This window comes from Eretmochelys imbricata, chromosome 4 (genome assembly GCF_965152235.1).
Source record: "Eretmochelys imbricata isolate rEreImb1 chromosome 4, rEreImb1.hap1, whole genome shotgun sequence".
In the NCBI taxonomy this organism is placed as follows: domain Eukaryota; kingdom Metazoa; phylum Chordata; order Testudines; family Cheloniidae; genus Eretmochelys; species Eretmochelys imbricata.
In genome coordinates this window covers 20,905,325-20,925,858 of record NC_135575.1, presented here as the reverse complement: position 1 = coordinate 20,925,858, position 20,534 = coordinate 20,905,325, and the positions used below count along the sequence as shown (strand labels likewise).

General features: G+C 41.1%; 1 protein-coding gene and 1 long non-coding RNA gene across 2 annotated transcripts in view; one reads left to right on the top strand and one right to left on the bottom strand.

Annotated features, from left to right (window-relative positions):
* The window catches only part of LOC144263487 (uncharacterized), a 223,814-nt gene extending 219,830 nt beyond the window's left edge, over positions 1-3,984 (bottom strand). The window contains exon 1 of the long non-coding RNA XR_013345822.1: positions 3,905-3,984. This is a non-coding gene — a long non-coding RNA (uncharacterized LOC144263487). The remainder of the gene's footprint in view (positions 1-3,904) is intronic.
* Positions 3,985-6,098: 2,114 nt separating this feature from the next.
* Positions 6,099-6,539, top strand: LOC144263486 (histone H2B 8-like). The gene has a single exon (XM_077814363.1). The coding sequence runs from the start codon at positions 6,099-6,101 to the stop codon at positions 6,462-6,464; it is 366 nt and encodes a 121-aa protein (XP_077670489.1). The 3' UTR covers positions 6,465-6,539.
* The last annotated feature ends 13,995 nt before the right edge of the window (positions 6,540-20,534 follow it).

Sequence of the window (20,534 nt, the reverse complement as noted above, 5' to 3'; positions counted from 1 at the left end):
GGTTTTGCAGAGTTTCTTAAGATGGTCAGACTCAGGAATTGCCTGATCTCCACTGGAGGATATTTCACAGCTGGATCCCTTTAATAGAGATTCTTTGTCCCCAGTTCTCATTACCTTCACCCTGGGCTTTGTAACCTGCCTTGTCCCAGAGGAGCACAGACAGTGATAAAAATTTGATTTTTTATGTAGCTGGGGCTTGATCTATTAATTGCTCTGATAATTAGGACCAAGGCCTTAAACTGGCATCCAAAGCTGCCTGGGAGCCAGTGGAGGGACTTGAACACAGGCCTAAAGTGCTCGTGGAGGACCAAGCCATGGAGAAGTTGGGAGCACATTCTGTACTAGCTGGAGCCTGTGCAGTCTTCGCACTCAGCTTTGGATACGAATTACAGTAAACCAGCTTGGAGGTAACAAATGCATGGATCCCTGTGGCCAGGTTCTTGGATAAAGTTTCCTAGCAAGGTGGAGGTGAAACTGATGCTACCTGGTCATCCAGCCTTAGCTAAGAGTCAAACAGGACCCCAAGGCTTTACATCAATCTGATGAATGGGGGGCTTGTTCCCCCAATGGAAAGTGGACACAGGCAACATCTTAGCCTATTCTTTGAAGTGTTTCCCTTTCCACCTAACATCACTTCAGTCTTGCCTGGGTTTAGCTTGAGCCAGCTGCTCTTCATCCAAGTGCTCATTTCATGTCAGCATTCTGACATGTTAGAAATGGTGATGGTTTCATCAATTGAGAATGGGCTGTATAGTTAAGTGTCATCAGCATTCTGTTAGCAACTAAACTCAGTGTGCCTCACTCTCTTTGCATGCACATGTGTACACACACCCACATCCAGTGGTAGAAATTCAGGTCACAGTGATTACCACAGGCCATCTGGTTCAAAGTAGCACTCTCTCATGATAGTGTTAAAGTAATGTTGCCACAGTTCATTATTTGTAATGCTGTAGTGCCTAGAGGCCCAAACAGAGATCAGGACCCACTGTGCTAATGTCATGGAGTGACCTTGTTCTTCAAGGGAGTTTTGTTTCAGCCTCACTTGTGTCCAGTTATCTCCCAGATGCCTTCTGGGACTTTTAAGGGGCAGCCTGTGATTAGTATGAGAGAGCTGGAAGGACCAACACTATGTTGGGAAGCTCTCCTGGAACCAGGATCTGAGGAAGGACTGGCAGTAGCTTTCTGGTTGAGAGATCCTGGTGAAGAAGCCTGGGAAGGTCTGTACATATGGAAAAAACCAGGAAAGGAATTAGAGAAGGTGGCACCATAGGAAGTGGTCCTGGAGAACACTGGAACAGTACATGGTATAGGGACCTAAGGCTAAGTACCTGTAGCTGAGGAATGCCACAGGTCTCCCTACTCACCCCCACACTATGCCAATCTAGAAAGGTGGAGCAGCAAGGGGAACTAATTAGCACCCAGGAAGGCTGGAAAGACACTTGGGCCCCAGGAAAGTCTGAGGAACTGAATCAGATAGCCGAGGAAGGCTGGCAAAGGACTGATCCCAGAAGGATGCTGGAAGACTGGAAACGGAGCAGCTGTGCTGGCTGGGTGAGTGGGTAATTCTTGGCACATTCAGACAGGCAAACTATATTTTGGTACAGCTGCACCAGCATCAGAAGGGGAGCTCATGTCTCTGTACCCTCTCCCAGTAATAAATGGCTAGTTGTTTTGTTAACTGAGCTCATGCTTCCATCACTATCCCAGTGCTTCGACCTTCTCATGTTCTCCCACCAATAAAAATTGATCATGAGGTCATGTAAGAGACTGTTTTATTTATACAGACTTTTGTTTTAAACACTGAGAGGGATAAACCACTCAAAGAACCACAGTCAAATTGGGATTGGGAATTGACCCACCAGCTGGTAGGAGGGGAAACTGAGGCAGTCGACATGCCCCATACAGGGGTGAGTAAATCACTGTCACAGTCAGGCAGTTTTTGAATTTAGTAAGGAGCAAACTCTGCCCACAAGAATTTAAACAAACAAGTTGGGTGTAGGGGGGCAGAAGAAAGTAGTATCACCCATCTAGTACAGACAGGGAACTGAAACATAAGAGAGATTCATGATTTGACCAAGATCACATAGGAAGTCTGTGGCAGAGCCAGGAACTATGGTTGCCAACCCTCCAGGATTGGCCTGGAGCCTCCAGAAATTAAAGATTAATCTTTAATTAAAGATTATGTCATGTGATGAAATCTCTAGGAATACAACTGGCAACCCTACCAGGAACTGAATCCAACTCGAGTTCCAGTCCAGGGCCCTAACCACAAAACCATGAGCTCTTTCTGAATGCAACATCTATTTCAGTACTTATGTGCCCCTCATCGCTGTAGTATGCAAATGCTGGATAGTTTGCCATCCATGCCAAGACTGTGCAGTCCAGGGGAGGACATCTGGGAATCCCATGTGATGACAGTAAGCATCACAGGCTGTGTTAGCCAGTCTGGGAGTTAGGAGCTTGGGATACTTACTGAGCTCTCAGTCCATGTCCAGTGAACTACACAATTAGCATTTTATTCAGTACACTCCTGTCATGTCTTGTTTAAATCCTGTGGGAACATTACAGGTTCTTCAGCCAACTGGAAAGTGAAAGGACCAATCCTCAGATGTTAAGGCTTACCTTCATAAATAATTCAGAGTGATGTTGAAACCATCTTTCACTACTTCTATGGAAACAATCCAACTGAAACTGGAGAGTGGACAGTGCATTCACTGGCAATAGCACGAGGCTCTGTGTCAGAAATGGTTTGCAATAAGGAAAAGAACAGAAAAACTTGTTCTATCATATATTCAGAAAAGTGCCATCTAGTGGAATTTAATGCAGTTGCAGACTCAGTTGGAACAGCTTAGAGAGGGAGAAAGCATCTTGTAGAAAGTTCAGCAGCTTCTGAGCACATGAATCAGCTGCCATTTGTTAGGTTTCAGTAGGTTCTAATTTAATTCAGCAACCTTCAAAGAATTTGCACTTTGAAATTTAAAAAAAAGACATAGCAAGCTCCATTTGTGTACACTCTAGTTTGGAAATACCAGCCACTTAGTTTCGCTGTATTTCTTGATAGAATGTTTAGATTAGGAGACCTACTCCAAAGCAAATGTCAAGCTTCTACACTATTGGATGTTGGTAGACAATTGCCTTGGGCCCACCTTTGATGATCTGAGGTATACATTTAGTATAAACATACTATCTTGTCTACATTTCCTTATAAGCTTGTGTGTGCTCCTCCTTCCATGCTGGAAAACATATCTGTAATTTAGAAGCTCCCTATCTTCAATATGTTCCGGTGTTCTCTTGAAAGCCTTCTGAGACCAGCACACTAATCAAGGATCTCTGCATTTAGAATTAACTGTGTGAGCACTAACAAGAGCCAACAAATCAAGCATATTAGACAAGATTATAATATGGATTTACCAGTTCCTCAAGAGATCTAAGGATAGTAGTCCCCACGAATAGCATCCTGGAGCTTGACTAGGATTATTGTCTTTAATGGACAAAACTGACCTGTAGTTAATGGCAAAGGTAAATTAACGTACAGCAAATGGTACTATGATATGATCAGAAATGGTAAGATCTGCTACTGACAACTCAATGAGAGGCTGGCCACAAAATTCCATGAAAGCAAACATATGACCAGCATTTAGAGGGGGCTCAGAAAATCTGTGCAACAGATCACAGGATGGAAACAAATAAGTCCTTCTGCGGGGAGAATGGAATAGAAAAATGTCCAAGCACACCAATGTCTCTACACATTTTACTGAAAGCCAAAAAAAAAAAAAAAAAAAAAAAGCTCTTAACCATTCTACATAAAAGAATGTTTTAGCTTCTGAGGAGTGTAGTATATTGAGGGCAACACCAAGACGGAAAAAACAGTCTCAGTGGGGGATGATGCGATGAAGATACAAACCTGCAGATTATGGGAGATGATGATCACATACAGATGCCACAAAGATTTCTGTCTAACGCAGAGAATTGCATAACTGCCTCATAAGTAGTCAGTCAGTTGTGTGCATGCAGACACACTCACACACTCCCATTTATCTGAATGGCCGGGGACATCTGAAACTTTCAGATAACCAGGCATTCAGATAAAGAGAAGTGCTATTTTGAGGTGCCGTTTCACTGATATAGTAATATGGGGAACAAGGGGAGGAATGCTTATGTTTTCTTAATACTTTGTACATTAAAGAGAAAAACAACAACTTTGAGTGTATTAAAACACCAACATTGTATTAAAACCACTGTGGACATAATTTATTTCTTAATTATTTATCTGTTATACAAATACAAAGCCAATGATTAGCTCTAACAGGTGCTAAGTAGCGAACTGAGAAGTTATTAGCAGGTGATTAACATAGGGTTACTTGGGGGACACACTCTGGATTCGAATAACTAGCATTTTCAGATATTATAGAATCATAGAATCATAGAATATCAGGGTTGGAAGGGACCTCAGGAGGTCATCTAATCCAACCCCCTGCTCAAAGCAGGATCAATCCCCAACTAAATCATCCCAGCCAGGGCTTTATTGTATGTCCACATACCTTAACTGAGTAGTGATATGATCCTACTGCTAGAACCTTTGCCTTCCTTCGCCATATGCTACCTCCTATTATATTGCTTCCCTTTACGGTGTCCCAGGGTCCAAGTCCTGCAAAGGCTTACACACAATGCAAGTAGCCCCATTTAAATCCATGAAACTACTCACAGTGTATAAATTAAGCACATATATAAGTCTTTGCAGGATTGGGGCCTAAAATTAGTTTATAAACCCAGAAGTCAATCAGGCTCCACATGGGAGCAACTAATTACAAGATCAGGGCGTAAATCAACACTCTAAATCTTATCCATTTTAAGTATGGGGATATAGAGTAAGCACTGGCTGAACGTCAATATGGTGAGACAACATAGGGGAAAATACATTGGGGAAGTGGAAAGTTTTCAAAGATATTCATGCATGCCCCAAAAGTGAGGGGTGTTAGCAAGCAATAAATATACTAGGAGTGGGAGGATTGAGGGGAGGACAACACACATGTTTAAGAGCTATATAGCTAAGAGATTCCTAATCTGAGAAGATTAGGAAATAAAGTTCAGAGAGTGTCAAATGCCAGAAGAAAAAGTAGGGAATAAGTGAGAGACTGCACAAAGCACAATAGAAAAGTGACTTGTAAAAAAAATTGCATTGTGGTGAATCTTATGTGTTCCTCTGTGCTCAGGGACTATGGTGAGGGGCCATACAAGTACTTGGAGGGACAGACCAGCATTAGATTGGCTCAGTTTATAAGGAAAAACATGTTTCCAACCGCCAGCCCAGCAAACAGCTTACAATCTCAATTACCAATATACTGGGCTCTTTCTCTTCATTTATCACTACCAACTACCAAGATTCTGCAGGCCAAGTTACTCCCTCTGTGCTACCCCACTAGCCTGTAGAGGAGTTGTAGAACAGTAACAGGGCACAATTTGCCCTGCAGTATCTTTATTGCTGATGTTGCACAACTGGGGCAGCACATGTGAAAAACCTTAAGGAGGAATTGCACTATTCTAGAACGAAATATATTAAGGCATCTATTTCAGCAGCAGCATGGTAGGACTGTTCTCTGCCTCTAATCCTTCTCTGGAAAAGATATGGGATAGACTAGCTCTATAGAAATATGGCACATTCTGCCCCCATTCTATTCTGTCCACAACACTTTTTCAGCCTTTGGGCAATTACTTTTATTTGTTGATTACATCTGCGAACACACATACAAAGAAGTAGATAATGGGCCAGATCCTCAGCTAGTACAATGACCATGGCTCCATCTACATCAGTGTTGTTTTGCTGATTTAAACTAGCAGAGAACCTGGCACAATGTTTGTAAAGCACTTTGAATACAAAGGGCTAGATTCTATAATATGTGATTGCTGCTTGGTACAAAGGGGCCGTTATCTGGCTGCACTCTTTGTTCCGTGTTCTTACAGTGCTTAGCACAATGGGGTTCTACTCCATGACTAGGTATCCTAAGTGCCCAGTAGAGACTTCCCCTGTCAGAGGGGAGCTCCCTGAGTGGCTGAACTTTTGCCTTTCACCATATTGTGCGTTGCTTGCAGTCTTCAGGATGCCTAAACCAGCAAAGTCCGCTCCCGCGCCCAAAAAGGGCTCCAAGAAAGCGGTGACCAAGACCCAGAAAAAAGGAGACAAGAAGTGCCGCAAGACCATGAAGGAGAGTTACTCCATCTGTGTCTACAAGGTGCTGAAGCAGGTTCACCCCGACACCAGCATCTCCTCTAAGGCCATGGGCATCATGAATTCCTTCATCAATGACATCTTCGAGCGCATTGCTGGGGAGGCGTCCCGCCTGGTGCATTATAACAAGCGCTCCACCATCACCTCCCAGGAGATCCAGACTGCTGTGTGCCTGCTGCTGCCCAGGGAGCTGGTCAAACACGCCGTGTCTGAGGGCACCAAGGCGGTGACCAAGTAAACCAGCTCCAAGTAAGCAGGGGGCTGTGCCGCTCTGGGAAGCTGTTACACCTAAAACCATCACCCACCCAGTGTAGGGCGCATACTGAAGTTGGGACACATTTGGAATATGTCAGAGTGGAGCATTGCTACATCAATATTCCACAGGTGTAGCATCCACCAAGTGCCCTCCACCAAGGGCGCCATTTGGAGCAGCCCAGCAGCTGGTCTAACTCATTCTGAGGCATGGGCAAGTAATGAGAATGAATGAGCAGGTAGGCTTTTGTTTTGTTTTCTTACCAGTAACCAAAAAAGTCTAGAGCACTTTTAAAGATCTTTCCAAAGGGATCATCTGTGAGTCAATATTATTTGAAAAATATTTATCCTAAACTTTTAAAAAAAATTAAAAAGCTATCACCCTTTCTTTTAATCACAAAAGTGTCCCTAAAAATAGTTCCTTCTCAGGAGAAGTTAGGTGGGGATTGGTCACAACCAGTTCGTCCAGAACATACACTTTATCTTGGAATATATTTTGTTGTTCTGGGCCTGATTTTCATTGGTGTCGAGGACCATCAGTTCCAGTTTAAAACCCCAGTCCTACAAAGACTCGTGCTTCACTTTTCAAATGACTCCTCATCATGGTGTTAAGAACATAATTAAGTCTTTACAAGATTAGGCATTAGGAAATGCAAAGTCCAGGCACTTAACACCTCTGAAAATCAGGCTGTCTATCATTCCAAAGTTAAGCATTTGATATACCAAATTATCTTTTGTACTGAGTATTATTGTTTTGTGTATGGTTTTTCTGCTAGGTTTGTATTACACATACCAAGTGGAATTTTGCTCTTTGGATAAAAGTACATCAAGCAACTGTATTCCATACTGTACATTGTACGTTTTCCAATAGTTTTGAAGTAAGTATGTTATGTAGATAATGAACTAATATTCTGCAAGATCTGTTTTTATTCTGTCCAAAGCCTATGCAAACTTCCAGAGTTTTGCTTTAAAACATTAAAACATTGTAAAACAGTTTCTTTACAATCACATGAGGGATTTGTCATAGATGGAATTTATACTCCTGCGTAACTGTTGTGGAAGGTCCAAAGATATTTCTAACTTTATAAATGAAACCAAACAGAGTACACACATTTTAAAGGCTCACAAAAATGTGCAAGTTTTTAAGCCCAAGGTATTTGTCTTTTACTGTAAGATTCTATTTACAGCAACCTATATCAATATAGAGCAAAAACAGGCCTAAATTAGTTTTCGGAAACATTGTTACCTTCTTCTTTAATTGTGGATTTAGCTATGCACTCAGACATACTGCCTTTTAATTTCTTAATTATATTTCACTTCCTATATTTGCTTCTGTTGCATTTCATTGTTGAAAGAGTTGGGGTTGTTTTTTTTTATAGTCACAGAATATCACACAGTAGTAAAGGTACAAATATGCATCAAAGGTTATAGGAAAAAAATCAGTCCATTCCTTCAATTGAGAAATGGTAGGTAATTGCATAATTAAAGACTGTATTACAGAGGAACACCATAGTTAAAGCTGAGTCAGGATTCTCAGTTCAGTGGGGCACATTAACTTCTCTATCTAATATATCTATATAATTTTCCAGTGAACTAACAAAAGAATGTGATCTTTGTTGCCTGTTTGAATGGTGTGAGAGACAGGGGGTTAACATTTGCTAAATAAAAACATCTTAAAACCTACTTGTTTTTGAAATGTTCAGTGTGCTATCTCACCTCTTTGAAACCTTTTGTGAAGACATTGTGGACCCAGTGCCTTTAAACTGTACCCACAAACTCATGTCAGTGCCCCAACCTTCAAAGTGTGTTTGGCTTACTTTCCTTTACAAAGGAGATGAACACTGCCAAGCTCTAGGCTTGGACTCAATGTAAGGTACTTGTGGAACATGGAGTGGGGTACCCTGCAAATGGAACTTGCCAGGTGGGAATGATGGAGTTGTAGCAGAGGTCAGCACAAAAACAGAGCTAACAAATTCACCAGAAATGGACTTTCCAAATTCCCAGGAGCCAGAGAAACATGAGCGGTACCATCTCCTGCTGACATTTTTCACCTGATTCACTAGTGCATCTTGCCAATGCTAGCTCAGGAAGAGAGGCATGGGTGCAGAAAGGACATATGGGGTCCAGGTTAATGGAAAATTTGGGGGCTAAGTATGAAGCTAAAGTTAAGTTTTTGCATCCTAAACAGTGAAATGAATGTAGGGAGTGTAATGTGTCTCTGTATCTTGCAAATGGAAGGCAATTCTCTGTGGGGGGCCATAGCATCTCATTTGATGCATGGGAGACAAGGGAGATTCTACCCCTTCACGCCACATTTCCTTGCTTTTAAGGTTTGAGTGGGTGGGAGGTCAGCAGCCAATCTTGCCTTTTAATGAAATGTTTGCTTATTTCAACTGCAATATATACACGCAATGGGACAGAGTTATAACTGCAGGTGCAATCTGAGTTTCTGTATTTCCTGGCTGTGGTCCTCAGCTGGTGTAAATTGGCATAGCTCTAGTGAAGTCAGGTCAAGTTACAAAAACTGAGGGTCTGGCCTGTTGGCCTTCACTTTAGAACCTTAACGTTGCATTGTTATTGTTCACATGTATGCATGTAGATAGCCTTCATGATTGTAATGTATATCACCATGCCCTAATACAGAGTACATCAGAATTGTTCTTAATAGAGATAGAGTCTCCAGGTTCAAAAATCCAGCATCACCGTTTCACTTGGGATCCATAATACTTGCTGGGTCTCTGTTTACCAGATCACCTTGGAAGGCCACTTATGGCATACAAGGAAGCTGAAGAAGCATTCCAGCTTTAATCTCTAATACTTCGTTCCAGCCATTGCAACCTCCAAGGAATGCAGCTAGTGTCAAAGATTTAATGCTTTTTCACATTAGTGATGTCAGCACAAAAAGGCCATCTTCTCTGAATAATTTATCTCTCCACTGCATAATTTTCTTATCTCTTTCTCTCTTTTGGCTTTTTACTGTAGATGAGGAGGTAAATGGCTGTTAGTCCTCGAAAAACCTATGGGGCATCCTTCCCATCAATCAATTAAAAAACACTTACCTTACACTCAACATGATTTATTTCTTGTTAATACAATTGTCTCACTATATCCTTCTATTATTATACCCTTAATTCCATTAGCCATTCACTTAATGCTCTCTTTAAAGCTGACCTCCAGGCTGAGGAGAAGAGAAAGGGAAGTTCGTCTAATAGTGGCAATGCCAATAAAATTCTGGAAGGTCTTTTCTTAAAATTTTGTAGGTCACTGAAAAGACAGGTCCCGAACATATCCTGCCTGAAGGAGAACAGAAAAATATTTATTTTTTCATTTTTTTTTTAACTGAATGCTTTGTTGGCTCTGAGGTGTGATGGTGACGTGCGGTGACTTTGGCAAAGATCAGAATCATTCTCCCACTACCCTTCCAAACAAACTGAATGCTGATCTCTTAGCCCCACCTTACTGCAGATCATCTCATCAGTGCTTTAAATGGCATAGAGCCTGATCTTGTACCTCAAACTGAGCCAAGATTCCCATTAAATCCATTGGGAGTTTTGGCTGAATAAGACGGGCAGGACTGAACCCACTGGTAAAGTTAAAGGCTATTAATTCTCGAATAAACCCAACTGCAGCCATCTCCTCTCCTCATTCTCCTCCAGAATTCTGCATCACAGTATAGTTTGTTTGTCGTGATGAAAGCCACTGCAACTGGAATGGAATGTGTACGACCTATCTGGTATGCCTGGCAGTTCTGAAGTTGCATTTTGCTACACTTAGTTGGCACAGTAGGCAGATGCAAAGTGGTCACGAAATAAACGGAATTGCAATTTTCTATTGATTTACTCTCAAACTTAATAAATGGCCCTAGTGTTGATAATTACCAAATTTCTGTCCAAATAAAACCTTGACACTTCATAAATATCAAATAGCATTAGATCTACACCACGTCCCATTTTCCCCAGTATTTATAAATATATACCTTTAACACTGAATCTTTTGTTAGGAAATGTCATCCTGGGCATACCCAGATGTTAGATTTTAAACATCGATCTTTCCTGCTTTGAGTAATTCAAACACTGTTCTTACTGTAGGCCCCACACATAAACAAAGCTCTACCACACACAATCTCATTAGAATCCGAAAAACCACACAAATCAATGATGGAACTGTCTTGATCATCCCCCTGCAAGGGCAGGATTGGTTTCCACAGTGGAGAATATACTATATTAAGCTGTCCAATTTAAGCATGCCCTATGTGGTGGGGAATCCAACTTCACTTACACTATCCAATCTTTTCGTAGAAGATCAAGCAGGAATTCTGTTCCTGCGATTCGGTCTAGACTCCCCTTTCTCCCATTTATTCCCATTATTCTTTGCTATGCTTTCTTGCATTACACATATATACCCTTCACAGGCTTATAAACATTTGTCACATCTCCTCTCATTAGTCATAAGACACATTTGCCTGTGATCTGCTTCAGCTTGGTTTGCAACTTACCGTACATTGATAGAAGCACTTGTGTTTTCTTTTTTTGATTTGTTTTAGTTACACACAGAGGGAAGGACCAAGATTAAAACCAAACATTTGGGTATAACCAGGTGGGCATTTGTTAATAGAAAATTCCACATTAAGGAGTTTGCACAATGTGAGGGGCCTCTCATATTGGCTGTTTCTTCCACCCAAGGCAACACTCATTTAGATTTCCCTACTACTCCTATAGCAGAAGGCTGTCTTTTGGTGATTATTAAAAAACAATTCTAAGTTAGCTGCTCTCACAGGCTAATAAGTGTGGAGACTGAACTGATATTGTATAGTCTGCACTGGGTGCTTTATTGCTCAGACTGAACTATTTTCGCAGTAGGGGAAAAACTTCTTAGATGGATGTGTGTTAAAAAAAGAAAGAAAGAAAAAAGTGGTGGTTTCTTGCCACCCTATGTGAGGCTTTCCTGTGCTATCACAGTGAAATGAAAAGGCATTTCTTCTGCCACTGATCAGTCATAACATTTAAACTAAGGAGCTAGCCATGAAATCCTATGCATCATTTAGGACTTTGATGCTGAACTGACTTCATAGTAAAAATGTCTTGGCAGAGCTGAAGCTCCTGCTGTCAAAGGGAAATATTGATTAAAAGTCTCTTTAAAGAGTTCTTCTTGTTCACTTTTACCAAACTGGGTGAGGATCATCCTGAGTTGTTATAATTTTAAAGAGTCCTGTAATGTGGTTAAAGAACTACTACTCAAAAACCTCATTAAAACCATCATGATTTTTTGTGCATTTCCTTTCCTGTCACTGTTGATTACAATAGTACATGTGTATAAATATACACTTTCCTCCTTGACGATTATCCCTATTTTTCCTGCCTGATTCATTCAGGGAAGCTACAGTTCAATGCTTCTGATGCCACAATTGCTACCATGGAACTTTATTATGACATCAGAAATGCTGAATTGTGGCCTCACTGAATGAATCAAACAGGGAGATCATACTGAATATGAAGGAGAAAGCTTTTATTTACAGATATATCTTGGTAGGCACTGCTGATATGAAGAAAGAAAATAAGTTTAAAGGGATTTCAACAGAATTATTTTTGTTAATGATGAACAGAAACACTGAGCCAGATCCTATTCCTATTGCTTTAAATAGGCGCAAACTTGTGATACATGTATATTTCGAACTGTACTGACTTTTCTGATTACTGTAACTTTAAAATTGTAGGGGAATCTGCTGTCTTCTGGAAGAAGCGGGTATTGTGTGTTCAGTGCACATGCAGCCTGTTAAAGTAGAGACACACACTGTGCTCTCTCTCTCTCTCTCTCTCTCTCCCTCATGGAGACTTTACTTTTGTTCCTTCTTGTGTTTTTTGTCTTCCCTTAATCGAAAATGGAAGAGAATTCAGTTTAAAAGTACCTGTTTGCTAGTTCTGTATTGGAAAATTTAACAAGGGACAGGCTTATTTTTCTGTTCACTTTTAGTAGACATTTCAACAAATTATATTTTTTTTAAAAGCAGGTCCTAAAGTTGCAACCACATAGATGCCAACTTCCTATTTGTGCTGAACTATGCCAGGCATGCACTTAAAGTTTTGGTGTCAGTAGAACCATTAACTTGTCTGCCTGGAAAAGATAAGCCTGTTTTTATTAAGTGCCGAGTGGACCTCTATAGTTTATTCTTATGTATTTTACAGGGTCTGAAGTAATATTAAGAAATTAACCAAAAAACAGTGTGGGATTAAAAAGCTCAAAGCATAATGGTAGCTGCTGCTCAAAAGTAACATCTGATAGATTAACAAGCAGCATTGTTAGGCACAGAAAGGACATTCATTCAGAAAGGACTTAAACTGAGGAGAAGCATGGTGAAGTCGGGGGGGAGGGGGCCAGAAATGGGAGATCCTCAGAGATCCAGAAGGAATGTAAGGTCCTTCTCAGTAGGATGGAACCCCAAGGATGGGGGAAACAGTCTGGACAAAGTAGGAAACAGCCCAAAACTTAATGCATTTCCTGAACCACACACAATACCTTTTGAAAGGGCTTATCAGTAAAATGACGTTGCTTCCTCTTCCCCTGTTGGTGCATTGCAGGGACCCATCTGCCTCCCTTATAACTTATCTGGCCTCCAGTTCTCCCCTCCCTGCTGTATAATAGAGTTGAGGAGCCTGGATGAATCTGGGTTAGCTCCTGGCAGCTCCGCACTAAATTATCTGGCATTTTGTGTCCCTCAGATTTCATGGCATGCCAGAGCATGAGAGGAACATGGAGGACGGGTTACACAGGGGGTGGGGGGGGATTCTTTGTCTGACATCTTCAGTTTTTGAACCTAAAAAAGTTTGGAGATTTGCTTTAGCTGAACGGGATCAGAAAGCTCAGAGTATCTGAACAATAAAAAAAAAAAGTGTCTGACAGCCCCCACTTACCTGGAACAAAACATAATTGTTTTTTAAATTCCTTACATCATTAGAAAAACAATTTATGTATTTAAGATCCACTCCCAATTTGTGAATAATGATAAGAAAAGGTCAACTGGTCTAATCAACCATAACTGCGAAAAATATTTTCTGAAAGGACCCTTTTCTATGAAGCTTACAGTACAAGCCAATAATATACTCTATGAAAGGGTGCCCCTGTGAGGCACATAAGAAAACTTACTTCCATTCTATATATTCTCTGTTGAGTGTAAACCTTTAGTGCAAGAGTGGAATAAGGAGACTCTCTCTTTCTAAACTGGAAACAAAATCCCCCAAAATGAACTTCTTGCCTAATTGGTGTCCATTCACACATAAAATCTGGGTGAAGAATGAGAGAGAGAAGAGTGATGCTAATGAGATACTGAGAGAGTGAAGTCTTGTGATTATTTTTCACTTTGTAGAGAGGGTCCATCCAATCACAAGGATGAAAGACTCAAACCTCGAGGTTAAACAGAAGTTGGTAAATATACAATTATTCAATGTGTGTCTTTGTAATAAATACGGCTGCAGTCACTGAGCCCAGTCTTAAAGCACTACTTTGCTGATTAAGGGGATATTGCAGACAGGGGTCATTTCAGGAGTAATGAATCTGTATTTCATCACTGTTAAGCTAGATTCCAGGTCTGTAGTGTATAGGGGAGGGGGGAAATAGCCAGGAATAGGGAAGAACACTAGAGAGTCCCAGTGGCAACACTGATACCGCAAATCACTCCACTGCACTTCTGGACCTCATGCATTAAAACAGCAGCATCTCTCACTGCAGAGAAATGGCAACATTGGCGAATTCATTACATCTCAGGGAGAGGCTTATTATGTTACCTTAATACCTTATTGCATGATCAATAACAATGTATTTATTTTGTACTATGGTCTCAGGTGACTTTTCATTAGGAATTTAAATGGCTTTCAAAAATTACTGTGTATTAATTTAAAAATAATTTCAAGAGATATAGTATTATCCCAGTCCCATATGTGGAAGAAAAATGAACATACAGCTTGTTTTTAGGACACAGGGAGAATATCAGGAAACATTTTGCTTCAGCATGTCAAAGGAGACTGGGTTTAAGAACTAAACAATATAAAACAACTCAGCTTTTATGAATTTAAGAACAAAGAGAGACATAGAACACTGAATCATCATTAGGTATTCCTGGCACCTAGAGCAGGAGTTCAGGAGTGCAGAGACAAGCACTCTACTAGGGCCATAAAGATTTCTAGAGAGGGAAAAAATAAGAATTAAAACAAAAAAGAGATTTTAAAAAGAGACACCTTGTAGAAAAAGGGCCCAATTCTCCCTGCCTAGCTCACTCAAGTAGACCCATTGACTTCAATACGATTTATGCACATACATTAAAAAAAATGAACGATTTTGACCAAAGAGACTGCAAATACTGAAGACAAACAGACAGGTATCATACAGTGCAGTGAAATCCCTAAATGTGTAAGACATCTTATGGGAGTTTAGCCACGTAACTCACTATAATATGAATGTAAGACAGGCATTTATATTCCATTCACATGCCATTCTGAAGATCTCACTACTGCCAATGCCAAGTGTTCAAAAGTCATGAGTCAAGCCTAAAAAACCCATGAGATTCTAAAATAAATAATAATAATAATTTATTAGTTATTATTGTTGTTGTTTGTTAGTTCTCTTTCTTTGTGCCTTCAGAGTTTTGAACTTTAAGATTAACACTCAGGTCACATTTTCAAGCTTTTCTCCACAACTACAAGGGCTAAAAACATACTACTTTTTAAAATGAAACTTGGATTCTCTGATTGTCACTTGGCTCCAGGAACTGGGACTTTAAGAAAAGCACCAAATGCTGCAAAACTTGTTATAAAATGCCAAGAACTGGCAACACTGAAATCCCAGCATAAGTGACTGGCCAGCACCACACAGAAAATCTATGGCAGAGTCGGAATAGTACTGTTCTCCAGTCCACTGCCTTATCCATGAGACCATCCTCGCAGGCACAGTAACAAAAGGTAGTTGAAATTACTTTAGTCAGCACACCTGCTCACTGGGTAAGGTCCCACTTTTAGATAACCATAATTTTGATCTGTGGCAGACCAGACCAAAAGAGAGACAATTCTGCAGAATTTGTGAACAGATAAAAATAGAAGTTTCTCTGCAAGCAGCAGGGTTTATTTCTATTTGTTTAAAAACAGCATTATTGTCTCCCCAGCTTCATAGGCCCTTATCTGTCTCAATATATACACAAAGTTAAAAACAAACACAGACACAAAATAAATAGAAGGGGCTTACTTGCCCAAAATGTCCAGGTGAGCCCATCAGCATACCTGGTTTCCTTCCAGACCTCTCTCCAGTTGTGGAAAGGGTAGGGTTATATACAGTCTTATTTCTCAAGATGCCTTGCCCCAAGGAAGGACTACTGTTATGGCTACCCGAGGGACAAACAAAGGGAGTTCTAGTCACCCTACTCATGAAACTTAAGCTTTGGGTCTAAATCCATCCTCAATGGCCCTGTGCTCCCCATTATATGACCATAATCACACTTGAAACCTAGGAAGATGTGAACTCTTTCCTACACCACAGGCATTTGGAGGGACTAATTCTTCATTATTATTCTTTCCTATTTCTATTTCTTTCCCCCCCACCCCCAGTCCCTTCTTCAAGCCACCATCCAACCCTGGCTATCAAATACTTATAGTTCCAACTTGCACCTTGCTCCTCTTCTATTTGTTTGTCCTAAACAGTTTGTCCTAAAGTTTGTAGATGGTCGGGCTATCTTATATGTATGCCCGACTAAACATTGGAAGTGTTCTGTTACCCAAAATGAGCAGGAGGACTATGGTGGGTCTATAAGAAATGACTAGCCTGATCAAAATGCTTGCAACGTATATGAGCTAGTGTGAATTCTCCCCATAATCTCCTCCTGAACTTATTGTCATTCCCCTTGTTGTATTACATCTGAACTGGATTGTAAACTCCTCTAAGTTGGATCTGTGTTTTAACTTGTTTGGTAAAATGCCATGCACACCTGTGTTATTGCAGTAGTAACACAGGCATAATAATTGATGAAGACAACAGTAAAGACTTAGAACTTATAGAATGAGAATTTGAAACACACTGCTTTGTCAATTTTATTTAAGCTTCCATATTATAACAAACCACAGCAGCATTTTAAGCATCTACTCACACACTTGTAAGCAAACAGAAAAATAAAATAAAAGCTTTTAGCCAAGCTTTTGAATGCTTATTTGAAACTCAAAGGGGATTATCTTTCTGGAATGTTTAATGAAATGTGGTTTTGCCATTTGATTTATTCGAGCTTGTTTGCACTTTCCAAACTTTTTTTTTTCTCTGAGCTCAGATAAATGAAGAATAGCTTCCTTTTAAAATTTCAAATCTGGAATGTACAATACAGTTGTAAGTGAGGCTTCACTACTTTGCTGAGTTTGGATAAAGACTGGTTGAGTAAAAATGAATAAGTTAAACTTATAATCAATTGAAAATAGCACTTAAGCTGGTGGGTGAACTCACTGGCCAGGGAAGTTGAAATAAAGTTCCCAACTATTCAGTCCAAGCCTTCTCCTCTTGACCGGCTTTATTTTCAAATAAGAATTCCCAAACAAGAGCGAATAAACTCACAATTACTTGACACTAACCTCCCAGTGTTTCCACAGCTTCCACCAGTTCGGAGGGGAGAGGACTCACTCTTTCTTTTAGCTACTGTGGAGAGACCCCACATTAATAAATCCCCAACCTTGAACACAACCTTCCAACTGCCCCATCCTAAGGCTACATCTACACTTCAAGACAGGAATGTGATTCCCAGTCCACACAGACATACTCGTGCTCGCTCTCATCAAGCTAGCATGTTAAAAATAGTATTTACTATTAAGCTAGTGCAAGTATGTCTATGCAAGCTAGTTCCCAGTGTAGGCATAGCATTAGAGGCAGGAAGCCTTATCTCTGGTTTCCTGAGAGTCACATGCTTGCTCCTAGTCACATGCCCTGCAACTATAGTTCCCAGCTTTAAAGGGCCCAGAGGAGGCACTGGGAGGTTCATTTGCACCCCAAAGTGCCCTATACAAGTATGTTACAAAGCACAATGGGCCAGATTCACCACTACACTCCAGCTGCCTTATGCAGTGCCAGCAATGCAAAGGAGCTGTACTTACAGCTCAGCCAGACTGTTCAGAAGAGTTTATGGATGCTTTGCATTGCCAGACAGGAACAGGGCAGCTGGAGCATACCAATGAACATATAATTTTCCTTAGTAGTTTAGGCACAAATCGTGCCTCCTTGGAAAAACCCAAGGGAGGACGCTCACAGGGATGCGCTACTAGGGACTGTCTCCCAACTATGGCTGGCCCCTGGATCCTTGAGGGGGGTCACTCAGAAAAGGGCCCCCAGCCGCTCTGTATTGATCACCGCATACCGTGCCAATTACGTAATTTTCAAGGTTCCAAAATATGTTCTGTACAAATATGCCTTCCCAGTGAGACTTTAGAAGCAGCGATCCCGTTTTGTGTGGGTGGACAGTCAAGACCCAATAGCAACTTTTCATAATGGGTATCCTCAGGCAAAACATGTCTTGCATGCTATGCATCAGATGGTCGCTACCCATGCATCAGAAATTACTACAGTGGGTGGTGGTATGTGTATATATCTGCACAAAGGAGTTGCTTTCTGACTATACCGTGGAATTCTTTTAATGACCTTATGCCAATAATGTTAAGTTAGAGCAGCCTCCGAGATCAGGCTGGAATGGAATCAGAGAGTTGTATGCAGCTCCCAGACAGACCCACCCTTTCCCCACTTGCTCAAAGGAGGGGAAAATCAAGTAGTCTATATTTATTTATCACTGTTGGATCCTTTGGTATTCAAGACGCTATGTAAAATAATATTCCTGTATGAAGTTTCAAATGAAAAGTTAGATTCTGTAGCTATTGGAACATGAGGTGGTAAAATGACAAACACAGTTAAGATTACGCTTTCAAATTATTAGTTGTGAAGTACTGAAATAAAATAGAAATAAAAAAATAACTAGCACTTTTCATTGACACAAAAGAGAGCATTTTAAAAAGAGTAAAGTATTGTCATCCCTATTTTACACATGTGGAAACTGGGGCACAAAATGTTTAACAGAATTGCCCAAAATCAAACAGTGAGTCTTCGACAGAGCTTGGAAAAGAATATCTACTGATTCCTAGTCATAATCACTAGACTACATGGACTCCTCCTCCCCTCTGGTTCCTCATGGCTCTGCACATAGCTCAGATGGGCCTTGTTTACCCCAGCACTTTTATTCAAATTGTCTGTTAATACTACCAGTGCCATTGCAGGCTCAGAAAACATGGTGGATAAAATGTCTATGCCCTGTCAGTTTGCCTATGTTTTTATATGGCTGCCCATCACTGTGGTATCTGAGTGTCTACATTCCCACCATCGCTAAGAGCAGTGTTAATGCAATAGTTGGAAATTTGAAGAATAATGCTAATATAAGTATGATAAAGCATAGCAATATTACTAGTTATGGGGGATAAATTACAACATTTGTACATGCCTGGTATTTTATACAGTCAAACTTCTGAAGGGAGTTCCTTGGAGGATGAAGAAATTTTGTTTATCATTAAATGTAGCAATTTTCCATATTCCAACAGTTGTCTTTCTGTTCTCTGAACCAGCAGCATGAGTAGCTGCCAATCTCTAAATCTTCACTGCAAAAAAATAGGTAGTGGATTTAACTCAGATTAGGTAACCTGTGGTAGCTAACTCGAGTTAAAATAGCAATGACGACACGATAACTTGGCTTGTAACTTGAATTAGCAGCTTGAGTTGAACCCTAGGCTGCTCTCCATCATGCCAATAGTTTGTGCTACACTAAGGTCTTGTCTACACTATGAAATTAGGTCGAATTTATAGAAGTCGGTTTTGTAGAAAGCATTTTTATACGGTCGATTGTGTGTGTCCCCACACAAATGCTCTAAGCGCATGTAGTCGGCAGAGTGGATCCACAGTACCGAGGCAACCGTCGACTTCTGGAGCGCTGCACTGTGGGTAGCTATCCCACAGTTCCTGCAGTTTCTGTCGCCCATTTGAATTCTGGGTAGAAATCCCAATGCCTGATGGGGCTAAAACATTGTTGCAGGTGGTTCTGGGTACATATCGTCAGGCCCCCCTTCCCTCCCTCCCTCCGTGAAAGTAACGTCAGACAATTGTTTCGCGCCTTTTTTCCTGGGTTACCCATGCAGACACCATACCACAGCAAGCATGGAGCCTGCTCAGCTAACCATCACCGTATGTCTGCTGGGTGCTGGCAGACGTGGGTACTGCATTGCTACACAGCAGCAGCTTATTGCCTTTTGGCAGCAGACAGTGCAGTATGACTGGTAGCCATCATCGACGTAAGCCAGGGTGCTCTTTTAACTGACCTCGATGAGGTCAAGGGCACCTGGGCAAACATGGGAGTGACTCAGCCAGGTCATTTCCCTTTTAAGTTTCGTCTGATGGAGTTTCAGTCCTACCGGCAGTCCGAGTGCACTGTCTTTTAATCAGCAGCCAGGAGAAGACGATGGCTAGCAGTCATACTGCACCGTCTTCTGCCAAGCACCCAGGAGATGACGATGGCTAGTGGTCGTACTGCACAGTCTGCTGCCAGCAAGTTGTATAAAGATAGATGAAGTGGATCAAAACAAGAAATAGACCAGATTTATTTTGTATTCATTTTCTTCTCCCTTCCTCCCTCCCTCCATGAAATCAACGGCCTGCTAAACCCAGTTTTGAGTTCTATCCTTGAGGTTTTGAGTTCTATCCTTGATGGGGCCATTCTGTTTCTCACAAAGCCACCCCCTTTGTTGATTTTAATTCCCTGTAAGCCAACCCTGTAAGCCATGTTGTCGGTCGCCCCTTCCTCTGTCAGAGCAACAGCAATCAATCGTTTCGTACCCTTTTCCCTGGATTGCCCGAGCAGGAGCAGACGCCATAGCATAGCAAGCATGGAGCCCGTTCAGCTCACCGCAGCAGTTATGACCATTGTAAACACCTTGCGCATTATCGTGCAGTTTATGCAGAACTAGCACCTGAAAAACCAGGTGAGGAGGCAACGGAAGCGCGGTGATGAGGA